Source organism: Loxodonta africana, chromosome 10, assembly GCF_030014295.1.
Source record: "Loxodonta africana isolate mLoxAfr1 chromosome 10, mLoxAfr1.hap2, whole genome shotgun sequence".
Classification (NCBI taxonomy): Eukaryota; Metazoa; Chordata; class Mammalia; order Proboscidea; family Elephantidae; genus Loxodonta; species Loxodonta africana.
The window spans coordinates 23,348,002-23,369,091 of record NC_087351.1 but is presented as its reverse complement, the minus strand read 5'-3'; the positions used below and the strand labels follow the sequence as shown (position 1 = coordinate 23,369,091).

The window sequence follows — 21,090 nt, the reverse complement described above, 5'->3', positions numbered from 1 at the left end:
CCTCAGTAATGTTTTTATGCCTTCCAATCTAAGGAGCACGTATTCTGGCACTGTGTCAGAACAGTGTTCCGCTATTTCATAATGTTTTCACTGGCCAATTTTTTTTAGAAATAGATCGCCAGGTCCTTGTTCCTAGTCTGTCTTAGCCTGGAAGCTCTGCTGAAACTTTTCCACCATGGGTGACCCTGCTAGTGTTTGAAATACCAGTGGCATAGCTTCCAGCATCACAGCAACATGTAAGCCACCACAGTCATACAAAGTGACAGACAAGTGGTGCCTTTTTATATATTTGCTATTAAAAAAACATAAAAGACAAAACATTTAGAATTACAAGCATGAATACCTTATTATTAGTCCTTATATTTTTCCATTTCCCAGTATTAGGGGTCTTTGTTTTTATGTTTAGCTTTGAATTATTTTTTGGTGTCTTTTCCCTTCCATCTATAGAACTCCCATTAGAATTTTTTGTAGGACTAGTCTGGTTTATATGAACTCTGTCAGCTTCTGTTTGGGAATATTTTAAATTCACCCTCATTCTTGAAGGATAGTTTTGCTGGATATAGTATTCTTGGTTGACAGCTTTTTTTTTTTTCTTTCTTTCAACACTTCAAATATATCATTCCATTGCCTTCTGGCCTCCAACATTTCTGAGGAGAAATCGGCACTTAATCTTACTGAGGATCCTTTATGACTGTTTGCTTCTCTCTTTCACTACTTTCAGGGTTCTGTCTTGTTGTTATCTTAACTTTTTGAGAGCCTAAATATGATGTGTAAACCCTGGTGGCATAGCGGTTAAGAGCTATGGCTGCTAACCAAAAGGTTGGCATTTCAAATCCACCAGGTGCTCCTTGGAAACTGTATGGGGCAGTTCCACTCTGTCCTGTAGGGTCGGTGTGAGTCAGAAACAACAGGTTTTGGTGTTAGTTTAACTATGATGTGTCATGGTTTTGATCTCTTTGAGTTTATCCTGTTTAGTAGTAGCTCTGACCACCTGGTGACAGAATGTGAGAGCTTCAAAGATGCTGATAACCAAAGTAGCTCACACGACCAGCCTATTTGGGCATATCAAAACAAAAAAAGAAGCTAGAACACAGTAAGCAAACATAAAATAAATAAATATAATAACTTATTGATGATTCGGAGACAACAGTAGATATCAAATCACATAAAGAGGCAGACCATGATGGCTTTGGTAAGTGACCAAAACAAAGAACCAAGAAACCTCCCAAAGGAAGAAAAGTTTTTTTTAATTACTGGAGGTAGAATTTAAAAGATTAATATACAGAGCTCTTCAAGGTATGAGGCAAAAGCAGGCCAAGCCAAGGAGCACACAGACAAAGCAATAGAGGAACTTAGAAGGTTATACAAGAGCATAATAACAAATATAACAGGCTGCAAGAATCCCTGGAGAGACAGCAAACAGAAACCCAAAAGATTAATAATAAAATTTCAGAATTAGACAACTCAGTAGAAAGTCATAGGAGCAGAATTGAGGCAATGGAAGTCAGAATTAGTGAGACTGAAGATAAAGCACTTGACACCAACTTATTTGAGGAACAATCAGATAAAATAATTACAAAAATGAAGAAACCCTAAGAATTATGTGGGACTGTATCAAGAGGAATAACCTACAAGTGATTGGAGTACCAGAACAGGGTGGAATAACAGAGAATACAGAGAGAATTGTTGAAAATTTGTTGGCAGAAAGCTTCCTTGATGTTGTGAAAGAGGAGAAGATACTATCCAAGAAGCTCATTGAGCCTCACACAGGGTAGATCCCAAAAGAAAGTCACCAAGACATATTATAATGAAACTTGCAAAAACCAAAGAGAGAGTATTTTAAGAGCATCTAGGGATAAATGAAAAGTCATGTGCAAAGGAGAGTCAATAAGACTAAGCTCTGACTACTCATCAGAAACCATGCAGGTAAGAAGGCAATGAGATGACGTATATAAAGCCTTGAAGGAAAAAATTTGCCAATCAAGAATAATATATCCAGCAAAACTGACTCTCCAATATGTTGGCAAAATTAGAGCATTTCCAAATAAACAGAAGTTAAGGGAATTTGTAAAAACCAAACCAAAATTCCAAGAAATACTAAAGGGAGTTCTCTGGTTAGAGAATCAGTAACATCAGATAACAACTCAAGACTAGAACACAGGACAGAACAACCAGATATCAACCCAGATAGTGAGGTCACAAAAATAAATCAAAGCTAAAACACTGAAAATAAGGAAACAGACATCAATATGTAAAAGGTGACAACATTAAAACAAAAAAGAGGGAGTAAATAATGTAGTCATACAACTTTAATATGGAGAAGAGGTCAGGGTGATATGAAGAAATAAAAGATTGGTTTAAACTTAGAAAAAGAGGTGAATATTAAGGTAACCACAAAGAAAACTAACCATCCTACATATCCAAATAAAAAAAAAACTCAGCAAATGCAAAATCAACAACAATGAAAACAAAATACATATAGATCCTCATTTTGTTCCTACATTGTTTTCCTTATTTCTTTTAGCTCTTTGTCTCTGTTTTCCTTGGTTCTTTAATTATCTTTAATGTTGTATTATATTCTTCCATTTTTTTAATTATTTGGTCATCCCTAGATGCGCTTTCATTCTCTTATGGTCATTTGGATGGGCCAGTGTTTGTCTGGGTTTTTTTGTGTGTCTTTGATTGTTTATTGGGACATTGGAATTTTATAGGGTGTTAATTTTCTCAGTTTTCCCCAATTTGGTGTTTTCGTCTGCACTACTTTCTGCAAAAAACTCTCAAGCAGGCAGAGCATTAGACCTTTGCTTACCATTTCCTCTCCCTCTCTGTGATAGCTCTTTCCCCCAGTTTAATTAGTATTCAAAATTTCCAGGTCTTGGTTTTCAACTTTCAGTCTCTTCCGTACACACCAGAGAACACACTGTGGTTAGTCTGTCTACCAATGAGCACCGCCACTCAGGCAAGATATCATGTACTAATCAGTCTGTCCACTAGGTATGCAGACCTCTCTTGCTGGTTATTACCTCTTTCCCTTCTCTGTTTCTGTAGCCATGTTTTTAATCAGAAAACCTGCACACAGCAAGCCCCCTTGGGGCTGGGTGTCACCCCCCAGTTTCGCCCTAGGCTTCCTTTTCTGCTTTGTGGGAGCTGTTTATGTCTGAACTGGCATTCAGGGGAAGCACAGGCAGACTTTCCTCTATTTCAGAAGAAGGAAGGGCTGGCATTACCCAGAAGGACTGCTGAGAGATCTGTCTTATTGATTTCAGAGTCCCAGTGGCCCTGTGGTGGTTGGGGGAGCAGTCTCCACTTAGGCGACCCACCTCCTGACTTCACTGTAGGGAACCTGTAGGAGTTCATATCAGTCCAGCAGCCAACAGTTACTGGTTGGGGGAAGAGTTGTTACACTCTGAATGGACTCCCACGGAGGTCTACCTTATTGCTATCAGAGCCTGCCCCATAGTATGTTGGCTGTGGGAGTAGCCTCCACTCAAGATGCCTGATTCCTAGCACACAGCAGCCTCAATCAGCAGTCCTCAGCACCAGCTGTAGGAGTGAGCAGACAGACCTGAACTGACTCCCCGGAACATCTTTGGTTTCAGAGGCCTGAGCTTTGCCGTGCGCAGGGAAGCAGGTAGATTGTTGGCTGTGAGAACAGACTCCACTGTATGGGCCTTTTGTAACAATTCACGATAGGCTTGCAGCCGACAGTGTCCGGTGGGGGAGATGCTAGCACATTCCAAATGGACCCCTGAGGAGGCCTGCCTTGCTAATTTTAGAGCAGAAGCTTGGGGTCCTGTCTCTGTACAGGCAGGAGCTGTGGTGGTTAGGGAAGCAGGCCCCTTTTTGGTGCCATTTCCCTAGTTCACAGCAGCCTATCACCCACACAGCTAGGGGGAGTGGCAGAGACAGTGGGAGAAGCAGTTTTCCTATGGCATGCGACTTGTTGATTCCTTGATTCTTGCCTGTCTGTAATTCTCCACTGCCTTCCCCTGCTCCCTGATTCAGAGTCCCTCAAAGCTCAGCACCATTTCCTTGTTGTATTTGTGGGGGAGAATCAAAATGATGGCCTGTTTACACCACCATCTCTCCAGAATCTTATCCTTTTGATGTCTGCAAGGTCTGTAGTGATATCTTCTTTTCATTCCTGATATTGGTAATTTGTGTCTTCTCTCTTTTTTTTTCTTTGTCAATCTTGCTAGAGCTTTATCAGTTTTCACTGGCCTTTTCAAAGAACCAGCTCTTTATTTCATTGTTTGTTTTCTATTACCCTTCCGTTTTCAGTTTTATTGATTTCTGTTCTTACCCTTATTTCCTTGATTTAGCTTTGTTTTTCTCTTCTGGATTCTTGATGTGGGAGCTTAGATTATTGATTTAAGACTTTTCTTTTCTGAGGTCTGCATTTTATTACTGTAAATTTTCTTCTCAGCTCTGCTTTAAGTGTGTTCCACAAATTTTGATATATTATATTTTCCTTTTCGCTGAGTTTAGTGTATTTTTTTTGTTTTCCCATGACACTTCGTGACCCATGGATTATTTAGAAATATGTTGTTTAGTTTCTAAATGCTTGGAGATTTTCTTTTTATCTTTCTGTTACTGATTTTTAGTTTGATCCCATTTTGTTTGGAGAACATGCTTGATGTAATTTCGGTTATTTTAAATCTGTTGATGTTTGTTTTATGGTCTTGTATATAGTTGATGTTGGTTTCTGTTCTGTGGCACTTGAAAATAATGTGTATTCTGCCTTTGGGTGGAGTATTCTATAAATGTTCATTAGATCGTATTAGTTGATGTGTTGTTGAGTTCTCTTACCGCCTTGCTGATTTTCTAATTGTTCTATCAATTGTTGGGGGGGGGGATGTTGAAGTCCCCAAGTATTATTGTGGACTTATCTATTTCTCCTTCCAGTTTTATCAGTTTTTGCTTCATGTAATTTTTAGCTGTATTGTCTGCTTTGCAGTTTTCAAAATGTTGTTGCCATCACATCTTCTCTTTGTCCTTATGTCTTTTATGTCTCTAAAAACCTTTTACTGTCATTTTAATGAGATTTCACCAGAAGTAATCATATGCGTTCAATTCATTAACTAAAAGCCTCTTTCTTTAAAAAAAAAAAAAATTTACATTGTGGGCAAGACCCTTTATGATGTATGTTTTGCCTGCCTACTCATTTCTCACTCTACTGCAACCTGCCCCTAGCTTAAGCTCCAGCTACATGTTTTGTACTTAAGAGATTCCCAGACTATGTTGCTTCATGCCTTTCTGTTCTGCACAGGCTTTTTTTCAGTGTGCTGTTTCTCCTTCAAGACTGTCTCCTGAAACTTTCCCGACTCACCTGTGTACCCCGTGTCAGAGTGCTTGTTGCAATTATTTACTCATATATTTTTTATCTCACCCTAGAGGTTCTTTAACCCGGGGGATATAGGTAGAAAGGCTGTCCATGAATTAGTTTCAGGAAATCTTAGAATGCCCTAAAATTATTTGCAGAATTTTATGTCTTTGTGCATATTTTTGCAGAATTCTCCAAGGCAGATTTTCTACTACGCGTGTACATCAGAAATACCTGTGGAACTTTTAAAAAAATGTTACTGCTTTAGGCTCCACTTCAGAAACTTGCTGATTAATAGTCACTGAAGTTAGGGCTCAGATAGACGTACTTCCAGAAATCTTCCTAGATGATTCTTTAGGACAGACAGGATCATCTACATTAACTCTAAAGCTTGTATGTAGTGATTGCTCAACAAAAGTTTAAAGAAAGATTGAGTGAGCAACTTGTGTTAAGGACATGGCCTAAAATAAATTTCCTATGTGAAACTAGAGTAGAAGTGGGAAAATCACTAATTTCCTCTATTAAAAAATGAAGACATAGCACCTAATTCCCCATTGGATATAATTAGCAGAATAGAAGATTAAAGATCGTTTTTTCAAAGGCAGCTAGCTGCCAGAATGAAAGAAAAATTGAAGGTTTGCACATAGAAAAGTCAGGTGTATGTAGTCTGATTTTGGTTCCTCTGACTGCTTGGGGTTTTTATTTGATACAGTGATTTAGTTCCAAAACTTTAGACTTCTATAAATTTGAATGTTGTAGATACCATTACTATGTAGACTGGATTTCGTAATAACCCATAAATTTAATATATGGCTCTCGATGTGGAAAATGGAGAGATTGGCATGTTACTTTGGCAAAAAAATACATACACTATTTTTGTAAGTGTTTAAGACTAAAGAAAGATAACAGAAAGGGCCTTAATTTCCTGGAATATCCTGCTTTGTGTTTCTTCTGCATTTAAGGTTTTAAAAAATGTCCTCTGGTTCACTCATAAGCCTCTTTTACATAGAGTGGAGATACTGTATGTTTGTATGTGTTAAATAAATGATCAGGCTCTTTTGCTTTTTGTCTTTCCTATTTATATTTTCATTTTGTTTTCTAGGTATTTAAGAGATTATGGCATCTGAAACCCACAATGTTAAAAAGCGGAACTTTTGTAATAATATTGAGGATCATTTCCTTGATCTTCCTAGAAAGAGGAACTCTAATTTCACTAAGAAGAACATGAAGGAGGTAAGTTTGTAATTTCTAGGTTACAGTTAAGACAATTTAACTATGGATAGTTCTGATTAAATCATTTAAACAATGGAAGCGTTAATAATTCTGCTTTAAGAATTAAGTAAAATTAGTGAAATGTGGAAAACTATTTCTATTCCTAAAGCTTTTCTCACAGCATGCTATTTTTGATAGAATATAATTTGAATATTTTAATAATTGAAGAGGGATCTCTGAGGTGTTTTTTGTTCAGCATTACAAGGCTCATTAACATTGATATAATTTCTTTTAAACCATATCAAGTTTCTGCTCAGTTATTAAGCAAGCACCCTGTAAGTATAATATGTGACTAGTAGCTTGGAGAATGGAGAGTTGAATTTGTTGCTTTGCCAGAAATACCTACATAAGATGTTGTTATAGCTAATGATTGAGTCTACAGCATTAGAACGGAGAAAGCTTTAATCTGAAAAATTTACCTGTTGTACTTTAGGTTTGTTGATATCAATCACAAAGTTTACATAACTCCATTAAAGAACTTAAGTATGCTACAACTGTCTACTTTCATTTTTCAGGTTAAGAAATCTCCAAAACAGTTGGCTGCTTACAAAAATAGGTAAGAGCAACTTAAAATTTGTGGGAAACAGAAAATATTGAGAACTGGGAAAGGGTGAAAATATGGGCGGGCGGGGGGACTATTCTCTTTTATTATAATGATAGTTGCTTTATTATCATACAACTCCTGTGTGCCAGGCACTGTGCTAAACATATTACTTATATTATCTCTAATCCTGACTTAGAACAATTCTACTCAGTAGCTGTCGTTACCCCTAATAGTTGATGAGAAAACTAAAGCCCAGAGGAGTTAAGTGATTTACTTAGGGTCATACATACAGAAAAGGACATCACAGTTAGTAAAGAGGGAAGCCCTCAGCGAGATGGATTGACACAATAGCCAAAACAATGGGCACAGACATACCAATGATCATTGTCTTAGTTATCTAGTGCTGCTATAACAGAAATGCCACAAGGGGATGACTTTAACATAGAGAAATTTATTCTCTCACAGTCTAGTAGGCTACAAGTCCAAATTCAGGGCATTAGCTCCAGGGGAAGGCTTTCTTTCCCTATCGACTCTGGAGGAAGGTCCTTGTCATCAATCTTTCGCTGGTCAAGGATCTTCTCAGTGCAGGGACCCTGGGTCCAAAGGATGCACTGTTTTCCTGGCTCTTCTTTCTTGGTGGCATGCGGTCCCCATGTCTCTCTGCTCACTTCTCTTTCTTATATCCCAAAAGAGATTAGCTCGAGACAACCCCATCTTGTAGTTTGAGTCCTGCCTCATCAACATAACTGCCACTAATCTCACCTCTTCAACATCATAGAGATAGGATTTGCAACACGTAGGAAAATCACATCAGATGACAAAATGGTGGACAGTCATACTGTATTGGGAATCATGGACTGGCCAAGTTGGCGCACATTTTAGGGGGACACAATTTAATCTATAACAATCACGAAGATGGCACAGCACCGAGCAACACTTAGTTCTGTAATATATAAGGTCACTGTAAGTCTGAGCCGACTTGACAGCAACTAACAACAACATATATCCAGAAAGTGGTAAAAATGTCATTCTTCCTCAGAGTGATCTTAGGACCCCTGGGGTCCCTGAGGAACCTTTCAAGGAGTTTGTAAGATTAAAACTATTTTCATAATAATACTAAGACATTATTCACTTCCTTCATTTTCGTTCTCTTAAACGTGTACAGTAGAGTTTTGCAGAGTTTACATGACATTGATATCACAGTAGAGTGAATGCAGAAGCAGGTAATGAGAATCTCTTAAGCCAGGTATTAAAGATTTGCAAAAATGTAAAACAGTACCATTTTTCTCACTTTTTTTTTTTTTTTTTCATTTTACAATATATAGTTACAGGGTCCTGAGACCAAAAGTTTCAGAACCACTATACTAAACTATGAGATTTATTATATTGTGTTTTATCTTACTCAAACAAATTAAATATATTTCAGTTTATCAGAATAAACTTAAAAATATTCAAACTTGTACAATTTATGTGCCACTTTGTTAGAAAAAGATTAGGTGACTAGAAATTGTTACACTTTTCTTACTCCGAGAATGGCCTTTAATATTTTAAAAGCGTCTAGGCATTATGCCTCTACTCATTTTCATTTCATAAAAAGTATCATCCTTTTCATTGCTTTCCAGATAGTTTGTAACTTTCCTTCTACTCTCCTCTTTAATCTAAGAGCTGAAATTTTTTTTTTAATTCTATTTACTTCTAATTTTAGAGGATTATGACCACAAAATGTGGCCTATTAAATATGTCTGTTTAAAAAACTTTTGAAGTTTTTCATGTGATTCTTTTTCATTTAAGAAAATCAATTCTTTTTACAGAACAGTTGGACAAACTGTGAAGACCCCAGATAAACTACGTAAGGTGATCTATTGCAGAAAGAAAGTTCAGCGTCCGTTTCCAAATCCTTGTTACAGGAAAAAACAGTCCCCTAAAAGTGGGGGCTGTGTCATGGCAAATAAAGAAAACGAATTGGCTTGTGCAGGCCACCTACCTGAAAAATTACACCATGATAGTCGAACATACTTGATTAACTTCAGTGATGCTGGTTCTTCACAGACAGAAAGCCCATCATCAAAATATAGTGGTTTTTTTTCTGAGGTAAATAATTTTTCTGAGCTTAATTTTATTCCTATTATAGCTGTTTTTGTTTTTTTCTTTGCTGCATTCTACTAACGGATTAATTTGCCATCCATGGAATACAGACTCATTTGAATGACTGTAACTCCCTGAAACAATTTTCTAGATTAACCAAATTTGAATGTTCGGCTTATTCCATTTCTGTAAGTTAATAATATCTGAGATGGAATGAAATGGTTGAGAATCTAGTATAAATATCCAGAATGGCAAATTGGCCAGTAAAGATTTAAAGGAAGGGAGAAGACAAATCTTGCCCAAAAAGTGAACCACTCTCTGCCATCACAGAAGCCAGTTATTCAGATACCTTTTGCTGGGCTCCCCAAATGGCCTATTAGACATTTTGGTCAGGCAAACTAGGTAAGATTTTTTGTCCTGGCTCAGGGAGAATTGGTCTTTTGAACAGGCACAAGAGAATTTCTTTGGATGATGCAAGTAATCTAAACTGGATTGTGATCATGGTTACAAAATTCTGTAAATTTACTAAAAAATCATTGAATTTACATACTTTTAATGAATTTGTATTATGTGAATTATACCTTAGTAAAGCTCTTCTTCTAAAAAGTTGGTCTTTTGGAAGAATGGTTTGATAAAATTTATAAACATGCGTGAGTTTATAATAACTATTACTGTTTATTGCATGTGTATTAGAAGATAAACCCAAAGGAAAAAAATTATCCATGATCTCGACATTTAGAAAGAAACGGTATTAAAATTCTTAATGTATCTTTTCATATTGTATATATTGTTTGATAATTTGATTTTCATGGTTAATAAAAGTATGGATTTTTTTCATGTGATTAAATAATTCCACAGTTTTTGTAATGGATACATAGCATTACATTGCATGAATATACCTTATTTTTTAGAAATATGATTTGGTAACCTTAGTATTGTTTTCTATCTGGCACAACAGCTTGAGAAGCGTTTTCTGTGGCCTACAAGGAGCAAAGACAGCTTTGTAAATTAGAACAGTCACAAGTGTGTACAGGTGAATGAAGAAGAGCATCATATTTAGGATAATTACAAGTAAATAAGATGAAAGAAAGGTAGAAATAAAATGTTATTAACTAAAACCATAATGAAATAATGCAAAATAGATGCTGCTTGTCAATGAAACAGCCTTACTTTTACACATAAGATCCGGGAGTAATATAAAACTAGCAATGCTAGGAGAATTGGAGGAGTAAGTGGTATATGAGAGGAGGGGGAACAAGGAAAATTTTATTTAAAAGTGAATTATCACAGACCTTGGAAAATAGAATGATGACTAAACTTTAGGATTAATAAAGAGAATCATTATCATGCTAATTAATTCACAAGTATTTATTGAGTGCTCCCTATTTTATTATGCCTCCTTCGGGCTCTGGGGAGATTGGTGAGTGAAAAACACACCGTCCCAACATTTGCGTAGTTATAAAGGTGGTGAGGACGACACTCTTCAGACGATCATAGAAATTACATACTCTGAAGGAAAAGAGCTTATATATGACTATATAATCAAGAAATCTGACCTGAATTGGGACCTGGGTTGGTTCTTCAGTTGAGGAAATAATCCTTCTGAGAGCAAATGCCTTAAAAATAATAGTTTCAATTATGCATTTCAGTCACTGCCACGATCCCTCCTTTTACTTTGCCCTCTCATTTTTACAACATTTTACAAAGCCTTCCTTTACCTTACACTTAACTAATACATTTATTGATTACTCCTTTGTTATTCCATACTTTTTTTCCTGATTGACAAGAACCTGTTCTTGAAACCTAGATCTATTCTAAAAGTGATACCATATTGTCAAAGTTCAAATGCATGTAACCTTTGATCTAGCAGTTCCAATTGCATAAATTAATCCTACAGAAGTATTTGTGCAAGTGCACACATTTACATACATAGGATGCTCATTGATGCATAGCTTTAATAAAGAAAAACAAAAAATCAAGGTATATAAAAGGCTGGAGAATATGTAATGAGGTTGATCTATGTTTTGATGTTGAAAAATGTTTATAATAAGTAAGTTAAAAGGCAAGGTTTTAAAAATATAGATATTATAATTTCATTTTTAAGAGTTATATATTTAAATTTATATATGTGCATAGTATGTCTAGAAGATGATTTGCAAAGATACAGACTAGCCTGTAATTACTTCTGGGAAATGGGATTGGATATTTCTGTGGACAGGCAGCAAGTATTCACTTTTTATTTTATGCAGTTCTGTGTTATTTAAACATTATTCAAGCGAAGTATATTCCCTATATTCTGCAAAAATAAGTAAATGAATAATTTTAAATGATTCTGTAACATATCATAGAACTGTGATTTTGGGGTTTTTTTTCTTACCTTTAGTTAATAGTGATTAACCTATATGTTTACCTTTTCCTTTAATCCACATTTTAAAGTCTTAATATTTGTGAGTCAGCCAAAAATGTATTTTTAAAATTCTTTAGTAGGGGAATTTAATAGAGAACAGTTGGTAGCAAACAAGGAAAAGTATTGGTTAAAAAAAGAAGTAGGTCCTGTATTTGTTCAGACCATTTTTTTTTACTGTATTCAATTGAAAGACTCCTTTTTGTGAGGCAGTAAAAGGAGTCACCTATGCATAATTTAAAAATGTGTGTATAGGAATGATTAAATTGGAGAAAAATGATTTCATACCATGTTTCAATGAGCTTTGTAACAAATTAGATTATCGTCTTTCAGGTTTCTCAGGACCATGAAACAATGGCACAAGTTTTGTTCAGCAGGAATTTGCGGTTGAATGTAGCTTTAACTTTCTGGAGGAAGAGAAGTATAAGTGAACTTGTAGCCTATTTGGTGAGGTAAATCTATTTATACTTTTTTGTTCAATAAAACTAATTTTCAATGTGATATCTAGAAGTTCCTCTTCTTTTTTATATTATTAATGGCTAGAATTCTGAACTACTTATGTGTAGCTTCAGTAGAAACCTTATGGTTTAAATTATGCTCATCAGCAGTCTAGGAGTAACAAAAATACAGAAAACCATCTGTTTTATCTTCACTTTCAGTGTTAGGTTGAACAAAGCTGTTACCTTCTCTGACTGAGATTCTTATCTATAAAACTAAGAGATACCAGTATGGGAAACTAATCTCTTTAAAAATCCCTGATGAGTAGGAATTTTAAGCATTACCTTCCTCACATATTCAGGACTTGGCTCACATGTTTCCTTAATAGTTAAGCAACCACCTCATTTAAATATATGTATTTCTCCACTCTCAGTCTCCTTTTCCTGCTTATTTTTCTCCTTAGCACTTACCACCATCACCATACTCTGTGTATTTTCCTTATTTATTTTCTGTCTCTGCCCACCCTCCCTCGTTCAGACATTAGCGTACAAGCTCCATCAGCCACGCATTTTTATCTCTTTGTTCACTGCTGTATACCAAGGGCCTAGCTCTTCATATACACTCAAATTAGTTGTTGAATGAATAAATTTCTTAAAATCAATGAGAAGGTATTAATAAGGAAATCAGCGCTCTAAGTAGTACTACCCCTTTTTTGCCCACAGGATAGAAGATCTTGGAGTTGTGGTAGATTGCCTTCCTGTGCTCACCAATAGGTAAAAAGAAAGTTTTCAGGAAAAAAAAAAGTTAGTTTAAAGAAGGACAAATTACAACCTGTTCATATTTTTATAACAGTATTTCTTTGTTTTAGTTTACAGGAGGAAAAACAATACATCTCACTTGGCTGCTGTGTAGACTTGTTGCCTCTAGTAAAGTCACTACTTAAAAGCAAATTTGAAGAGTAAGTGCTAATCTGAATCTCAATCTATTTTTCTCTTCCAGCATCCTTGATTTTGTGCCTTGTGATTACATACTATTAGATTGGGCTTCATTAGATACACATGGTTTCTTTTTTCGAGTAACTTTTTAATTAATTAGGAAAATAATATAAAAGGACTAAAGAATGAATACAAAAACATCTTTAAATAAGTTGCATAACAGAGTTTTGTGAAATAGATCATGAAAGTCGTGAAATAAATGTTAAAAAGGGGAAAGATCGGTGTGTTTTATGGGGAAGTCATCTTTAACATTTTCTTGGATAAAAACACTTGAATTTTGTAACAAAATGTCATTTCAGGTATGTAATAGTTGGCTTAAACTGGCTTCAAGCAGTCATAAAAAGGTGGTGGTCAGAACTATCATCCAAAACAGAAATTATAAATGATGGGTGAGTATACCTTTAAAAATAAATTCATGCTACTAAAGCTTCAGAAAAGCAGTTTGATTAAAGTAGGTGATAATTTTCAGTCTATAGGATTTATCCTCTTCATTTTCAGAGAAATGTTGATATACTGTTCATCTATGAAAACTACTCTTGGGAGTAGAATTCCAGAGCTCAGTGACCCCCTCCCTGTATCTCTCCTTCATTTTAGGAGGAAAAAGCACGGCAATGGTTTCACCCTCAGACCCATTATAATTAATAAGGGGAGAAGAAGAGATGGCCCCCAGTGGAATATGTGTTGAGGCACAGGAATGGAGGCATCCTTGGGCCACCTAGACGTTAACCTCAGAGTCCAGTGTTGATGCTTACAGTGTAAAAACTATATCATAATCATTATACTTTGAGTATTGCCTTGCGGAAATGTGTGGGTTATCATGAAACCACACAGGCGAAACATCTACCAACACTTTCCTTAAAGATAATCTTCTTCCAAGGCTTTCAAAAACTTCCACTTCATGCTCAAGAGCAGGCATCTAAACACCTAGTTGTTTTCTTACAGGCCTTGACAACTACCCCCCAAAAAAACCCATTGCTGTCAAGTCGATTCCAATTCATAGTGACAACTAAATGACTTTTAATTTCTGTGTTTGACATGTACCATCACAACCAGTTGCTTGAGTTTAAGTAGTGTATTTTCCTCCTGGTAAATACTTGAAAATTTAAAGTCTGTTTTTATTAAGTGTATTTTCTACCAAAGTCCATATCCTAATATATTTGCCTCCTCCTTTTTTTCTCCTAGAAATATTCAGATTCTAAAACAACAGTTAAATGGATTGTGGGAACAAGAAAACCATCTTACTTTGGTTCCAGGATACACTGGTAATATAGCTAAGGTAATCTATGTCTAAGCTTAAAAATTAAACATTAAAAATTAGAAGTAACATGTTAGTATTATACATGTATAATACATGAACTCTTAAATCTCTAGACAAAATAATTCAGTAGTATTCTAACTTAATAAATGGTATCTAAAGTCAGTTTCATATTTGCAAATGCTTGACATCCCCTGGGTACGAGTTTGACCTTGGCAGTGAGCATAGGAATTAATCATGGAATATCCTTAATTTATAGCCCCAGAAATGCTGTGCTAGGGAGTGTTTAATGACCTAGTTCCAATTAGAGAAAAGCATTTTTTAGAAAGTTGAGTCCAGGTAAGGAAGGCATCAGAAAAAAACAGTGACTCTCAGGAAGCAAGAAATGAGGAACACGATCAAATGATTTCAGATATTGATGGTGATTTTGCTTTTGCTAATGTCATTGCTTTTTGAGAAGGTAAACTGTTCAAATCACAGTATGAATTCAGCATTGGTCTTTGCTGATTTGCTTGTCTTTCGAAGGAACAGGTACATTACTCTTTTGGATTTTAATATTTACACTCCAGGAAACATTGGTAGTTAAAATGTAATTGCAGAAAAAAATCGTTGCTAAGAAATATATCCACCTTATCACTGAGCATACTCCTATCATAAATGGGCAGTAGCCAGAAATGTGAAAGCAGTCTTTGGTTTAAAATAATAATAATAAGAGAGAGTGGAGGGAAGGAGTATGCTGTCTCATTAGGCGGAGAGCAACTAGGAGTATATAGCAAGGTGTATATAAATTTTTGTATGAGAGACTGACTTGATTTGTAAACTTTCACTTAAAGCACAATAAAAAATAATAATAATATTTAAATAGGATTTATGTTGTGGACTTACTTGTAAAATTCTTCTTGGATACCTTCAAGAAAAGAAGCAAAATGATGTATCAAGCAAATGTATTAACACTGTGTTTAATTTTACTCTGTAGAATTCTTTATGTTGAAAATCTTATAAATAGAAATAAATTTCCTGGAAGTTTTTTTTTTTTTTTTTTTTAATTGGTAATCATGACAAAGTAGAAGTAGACAGAAAATGAGGAGTATATCATCTTGCTCTTGATGGATTTTGCATTCTGGGTAATAGAAATGAAAAATTGTTCCCTTAGAAATTTGCTTTCAACAAATTTTTACAAAGGGAGAAACTTTATTGGGAGTACAACCTCAAGACACTATATTTTAAAAAAATATTAAGAAATAATTTACATAAAATACAATTTACCAATGTTAAGTGCACACTGTGGTGATTTTTTCCCCCCATCTTCTGATAGCCACCAATCTTCTTTGTCTTGATAGATTTACCTATTCTAGATAATTTCATGTAAGTGGGATCATACAATATTTGTCCTTTGTATCTGGCTTATTTCACTTAGTTCATTCATGTGGTCACATGTATCAGAACATCATTCCTCTTCATAGCTGTAAAATATTCTATTGTGTGAATATATCACAATTTGTTTATCCATTCATCTGTTGATGGGCATGTTTAGTTATTGTGTGTAATGCCGCAAAGAGCATTGTTATATATGTGTCTTTTTGAGTCACTACTTTTGATTCTTTTGGGTGTATACCTAGGAGTGGAAATCCTGAGTCACATCGTATTTTAATGTTTAACTGTTTTAGAAACCACCAAACTGTTTTCTACAACAGCTGCACCATTTTACATTCCTACTAGTAATGTACAAGTATTCTGATTTCTCCATATCCTTAACACTTGTTGTTTTGCCTTTTTTTTTTTTCTTTTTTTAATGATAGCCATCCTCCTGGGTGTGAAGTGGTATCTCATTGCGGTTTTGATCTTCATTTCCCCAATAACAAACATTGCTGAGTATCTTGCATCTTTTCTTGTACTTCTTGGCCGTTTGTATGTCTTCTTTGGCGAAATGTCTATTCATGACTTTTGCCCATTTTTTGATTGGGTTGTTAGTCTTTTTGTTGCTGAATTGTAAGAGTTCGTCATAAATTCTGGATATTAAACTCTTATATATGGTTTCCAAATAATTTCCACGCATTCTGTAGGTTGTCACTTCACTGTCTTGACACTGTCCTTGATGTACAAAAGTTTTTGATTTTGATAAAGTCCAGTTTATCTATTTTTTTGTGGCATATGCTTTTGGTGTCATATCTAAAAATCCATTGCCTAAAAGAATGTCTTGAAGCTTTCCGCTTTGGTTTTCTTCTGAAAGTTTTATGGTTTTAGCTCTTTTCTTAGGTTATTGAGCCCTGGTGAGGTAGTAGTTAAGCACTCGGCTGCTAACGGAAAAGGTCAGCACTTGGAACCCACCAGTCACTCCATGGAACAAAGCTGTGGCAGTCTGCTTCTGTAAAGATTACAGCCTCAGAAACCCTTTGGGGAAATTCTACTCTGTTCTGTATGGCCACTATGAGTCAGAATTGACTCGACAGCAGTGGGTTATGGGTTATGAAAAATCATGTGGCCATAGATGTAAAGGTTTATTTCTGGATTCTCAAATCTATTCCATTGTTCTCTATGTCCAACCTTATATCAGTACCACGTGATTTTGGTTACTTTAGCTTTGTAGTACTTCTTAAAATCGAGAATTGTGAGTTTCTTCTTTGTTCTTTTTTCAAGATTGTTTTGGCTGTTTGGGGCCCCTCGCAGTTACATATGAATATGAGAATTGACCTTTCCATTTCTGGTTAACAGGCTGTTGGGATTTTAATAGGAATTGTTTTGTATCTGTAGATTACTTTGGGTAGAATCAGCATCTTAACTATTAAGTCTTCACATTCATGAACATAGGGTGTCTTTCCATTTATTTAGATCTCCTTTAATTTCTTTCAGCACTGTTTTTAGTTTTCCGTGTAAAGGTCTTTCACCTTCTTGATTAATTTTATTCCTAGGTACATATTTTCTTTGATGCTATTGTAAAAGGAGTGGTTTTCTTAATTTCCTTTCAGATTGTTCATTGCTGGTGTATAAAAGCACAGCTAATTTCTATGTATTATTGCTCTTGTGTTGCACAACTTTGCTGAATTAGTTTATTAGCTCTGGTAGCTTTCTTGTGGATTTTTGAGGATTTTCTATATATTGTCTGTGAATAGACATCATTTTCCTTCTTCTTCCCCGATTCGGGTACCTTTTATTTCTTCTTCTTGTCTAATTGTTCTAGCTAGGACTTACAGTACGGTGCTGAGCAGAAGTTGTAAGAAGCAGCCATCTCTGATTTCTTCCTGATCTTAGGGGGAAAACTTTCAGTCTTTCACCATTGAGTGTGATGTTTGCTGTAGCTGTTTCTTAAGTGCCCTTTATCATGTTGAGGAATTTCCCTTCTATTCCTAGTTTGGTAAATGTTTTCATTATGAAAGGCTGTTCGATTTTGTCAAATGCCCTTTCTGCATTGATTGATAATCGTATGATTCTTGTCCTCCATTTTATTAATGTGTGTATTACATTGATTTTCTTACATTGAATCACCCTTGCTTTCTACTGTATTTATTATTGAAGACAATATTGAGTGATTAAAGAAGTTCTCTGTACACTTCCTTAAGCTATGATAAAACCTGTATTATAAAAATAAACTCAATTAATTTGTAGTTTTTTGAGAGTAGAAATCAGACTATTGTTAAGCTGGCCTAGAGTTTATATAGCACTGAAGGAATTGCTGTGACCAATTTAATGTTGCTTAGCTCTAAAAGCAAGCTATTTAGGCATAGGAACCAAAACATTTCACTCAGCACTTAGCAACCATTTATTGAGCACCTGCTATGTGCCAGGCCCTACACTAAACAAATGCAGAATGGAAGTTGCGTAAGACACATCTTTTACCCTCAAAAGGGTCTCAAAGGAAAACTAGGGCAAATCAAGTGACAAAAAGGGAATAGAAAGAAAAATGGATTGTGTACTTGTATATTTACTGTGTTGGCTAATGAGATGTTTTTGTTTTATTCTCTAAGGATGTAGATGCTTATTTATTACAATTGCATTGAGAGATTTCATCTACAAAAGAGTGCTTGGTTATTCAAAACATCCCTGGACCATGGTTTCCAGAAAAATGTCTCTTCTGAGAACTCTGAACCGTGGAGGAAATCAAAACCATTTTTTCTTTTAAAAAGTCACGTAATGAAACCACTAATGAAATCCTAACGATCTGCTTCACATTGAAGTGGACAGATATCCAAAAGGAGCAGCTTCAACTTCAATGAGATGAAAGTACACTACGAAGATTGTTGGCCTTTGCTGCATTTGGGATTTATATGGTTATCTGGTAACATTGTTTAAGAACTACTGGATCTTAATGCACTCCTGCATATTGCGTAAGAATATAATTTATACTGTGTGAAAAAATAAGACAGGACTTATTCCTAGGAACCACGAAGACCAATCATCATGAATTTTTTAAGATTGTATTTTATAAGAAAAACACTTAAATGTGTGCAGCTATTTTCTTATGTTGGAAAGACTTCGAAAGTTTAAAACATCACAGCAAATAATCAATATTAAATTTTTTTCTGTTCACACTGAGATACTATGTATGCAAAATGCCTTAAACATTAATAAGCCAATATGTTAAGATACCAAGATCTGTTTAAAAAATTAAAACCAGCCGTGCTTCTGACATAATAAAATCATGGAATTAAATGACAGGTTTACATTCATGTAGAATGTTGTTGAAATGTATTCCACACAATTCTTAAAACTTGAGAATATTTTTAGTATCTCTGATTTTTTTTTTTGTCAGACTCATCATGTATGTATGTGTTATAACTATATCAAAGAAAAAAAGGTGAATATGTATTTGTATGAGTGCTTAACTGGAATTGTCCATGGGGTTGGCTAATTTATGTTCACTTTTTATTGTATATAGATTTCTAATATTTTCAGTTCTGTATCATTTAAGCATCTTCCATTTGAGTAAATTCACTAAATATTTCTATTTTTCACTTTTTTTAATTCTGATGATTTTATATGAATTTTAATTCCTTTTTCACTACGTATGTTTTAGAGAGTTACATATAATGCTTTAGAAATGTTTACACTTAGTACTGACCATGTATTTTAAATTCTAACACTTTCCATTACTACCTCCTCCAGTGGTTGATATGAAATTCCAGCAGACTGTATGAAGTCTTTTTTTTTTTTTAATACAGTATGTAGTGTCAGTGAACCCAGTTCTAGAATGTCTTAACAGCTGTACATCTTAACCTGTCTTGAAAGTGACCAGGGTTTAATACTGCTATTGGGTAGTTTGTGTATCATCTCATCTTTAATAAGCCTGGATGGCATCTGAGCAAAGATTTTTATTAATTGAATTTCTCTGCAGTAATTCTCCAAGCACTTGAGTGTAAATCTTTAGCATTTACCCAACTAGTGACTACTGGTGTGAATCCCAAACAACCATTTTTCTTGCTTTAAAAATGTTAAAAATATTACCTTTCAGTGAGTTCTATTTTTGTGTAGCTGTGTTTTACATAGCTATGTATTCCCCACGGAGCCCTGGTGGCACACTGGTTAAGAGCTCAGCTGTTAACCGTAAGGTTGGCAGTTTGAATCCATCAGTCGCTCCTTGGAAACCCTATGGGGCAGTTCTGCTTTGTCCTGTAGGGTCACTATGAGTCAGAATTGACTCAGTGGCAGTGGTTTTGGTTTGGTATTTATTCCCCACAATGAACATCAGTTGTAGTAATTGGTTATTAGATTAATTGGTATTTAGATTTGAATCATTTCAGATTACTGCACTTCTGTTATTTGAGAGGTGAGTTACTTAAGAGGTCGTTTTTCAGGAGGTGGGAATTTGAATCGTAAATCTGTGTCATCTCTGTAAGACCTTAAACCAAGAAAACCAAACCCTTTGCCATCGAGTCTGACTCATAGCGACCTTATAATAGGGCAGAGTAGAACTGTACCATAGGTTTGCAAGGCTGTAAAATTTATGGAAGCAGACTACCACATCTTTCTTCTGCGGAGAGGCTGGTGGGTTCAAACCGCTGACCTTTTGGTTAGCAGCACATTGCTTAACCACTCCACCAGCAAGCTCCTAAGACCTTAAGAAGATGAAATATAATCTTTCTTTGTTTCTGTTCCTTTTATCACTGACTTATCTAACAGTTTGAACCAGTTAACTTGGTTAGAACATGGTGCTGATGAGGCTAAGGCAGGAGTTCAATGCTTTTACGGGTTTGTTGATTTTACACACACACACACAAAAAAAAGGATTTCATGCTTACAGATTGCACCCTCTGTCAGGTATCTATCTCACAAATTCAGCTTTTGGTCACAAGGAAGATCATGTGTATAATTTAGCATAAACCCTTGACCTCACATGGAAAAATAACTCAGATAATTGACATATATACTATAGAATTTTATTATGATATTTAACATAATATATTTAAAATATTCCCATAGTTTTCTCTGGGTCAGATCATTGACTAAACAGAATCTTTTAAAATCAAATTTCAATAAATCAAACGGCAAATGAAATCTGTTATAAAAAAAAAAAAAAAAGATACCCTGTTAACTTGAGTTCTTGTGCCCAAGTTTGGGTTTGTTGAATGGGGGTATGTTAACACTCCATCTTATACCCTCTGAACTTGGTAAGGCAGCAGTCTTCAGCTCACAAAGATTATTTGGTACTACACGCTCCTAATTTCTCTTCTTAGCCTTTGCAATTGTTTACCTTAGTACCTACCTCTCAGTTTTGAGTTAGCATTAGGCGATTTTATGATTCTTGAATAAAAGGTGTTAGATAAGTATTGTTGAACGCTT

General features: G+C 35.2%; 1 protein-coding gene across 2 annotated transcripts in view; it reads left to right on the top strand.

Moving 5' to 3' along the window:
* The window catches only part of KATNBL1 (katanin regulatory subunit B1 like 1), a 79,283-nt gene extending 58,436 nt beyond the window's left edge, over positions 1 to 20,847 (top strand). For both annotated transcript variants that reach the window (XM_064292223.1, XM_003418633.4), the window contains exons 2-10: positions 6,426 to 6,556; positions 7,111 to 7,151; positions 8,951 to 9,230; positions 11,962 to 12,080; positions 12,789 to 12,839; positions 12,935 to 13,024; positions 13,361 to 13,450; positions 14,244 to 14,337; positions 18,279 to 20,847. In XM_064292223.1, coding sequence (XP_064148293.1) covers positions 6,440 to 6,556; positions 7,111 to 7,151; positions 8,951 to 9,230; positions 11,962 to 12,080; positions 12,789 to 12,839; positions 12,935 to 13,024; positions 13,361 to 13,450; positions 14,244 to 14,337; positions 18,279 to 18,311 — 915 coding nt within the window. In that variant the 5' untranslated portion in view covers positions 6,426 to 6,439 and the 3' untranslated portion in view covers positions 18,312 to 20,847. The remainder of the gene's footprint in view (positions 1 to 6,425; positions 6,557 to 7,110; positions 7,152 to 8,950; positions 9,231 to 11,961; positions 12,081 to 12,788; positions 12,840 to 12,934; positions 13,025 to 13,360; positions 13,451 to 14,243; positions 14,338 to 18,278) is intronic.
* Positions 20,848 to 21,090: the final 243 nt, after the last annotated feature.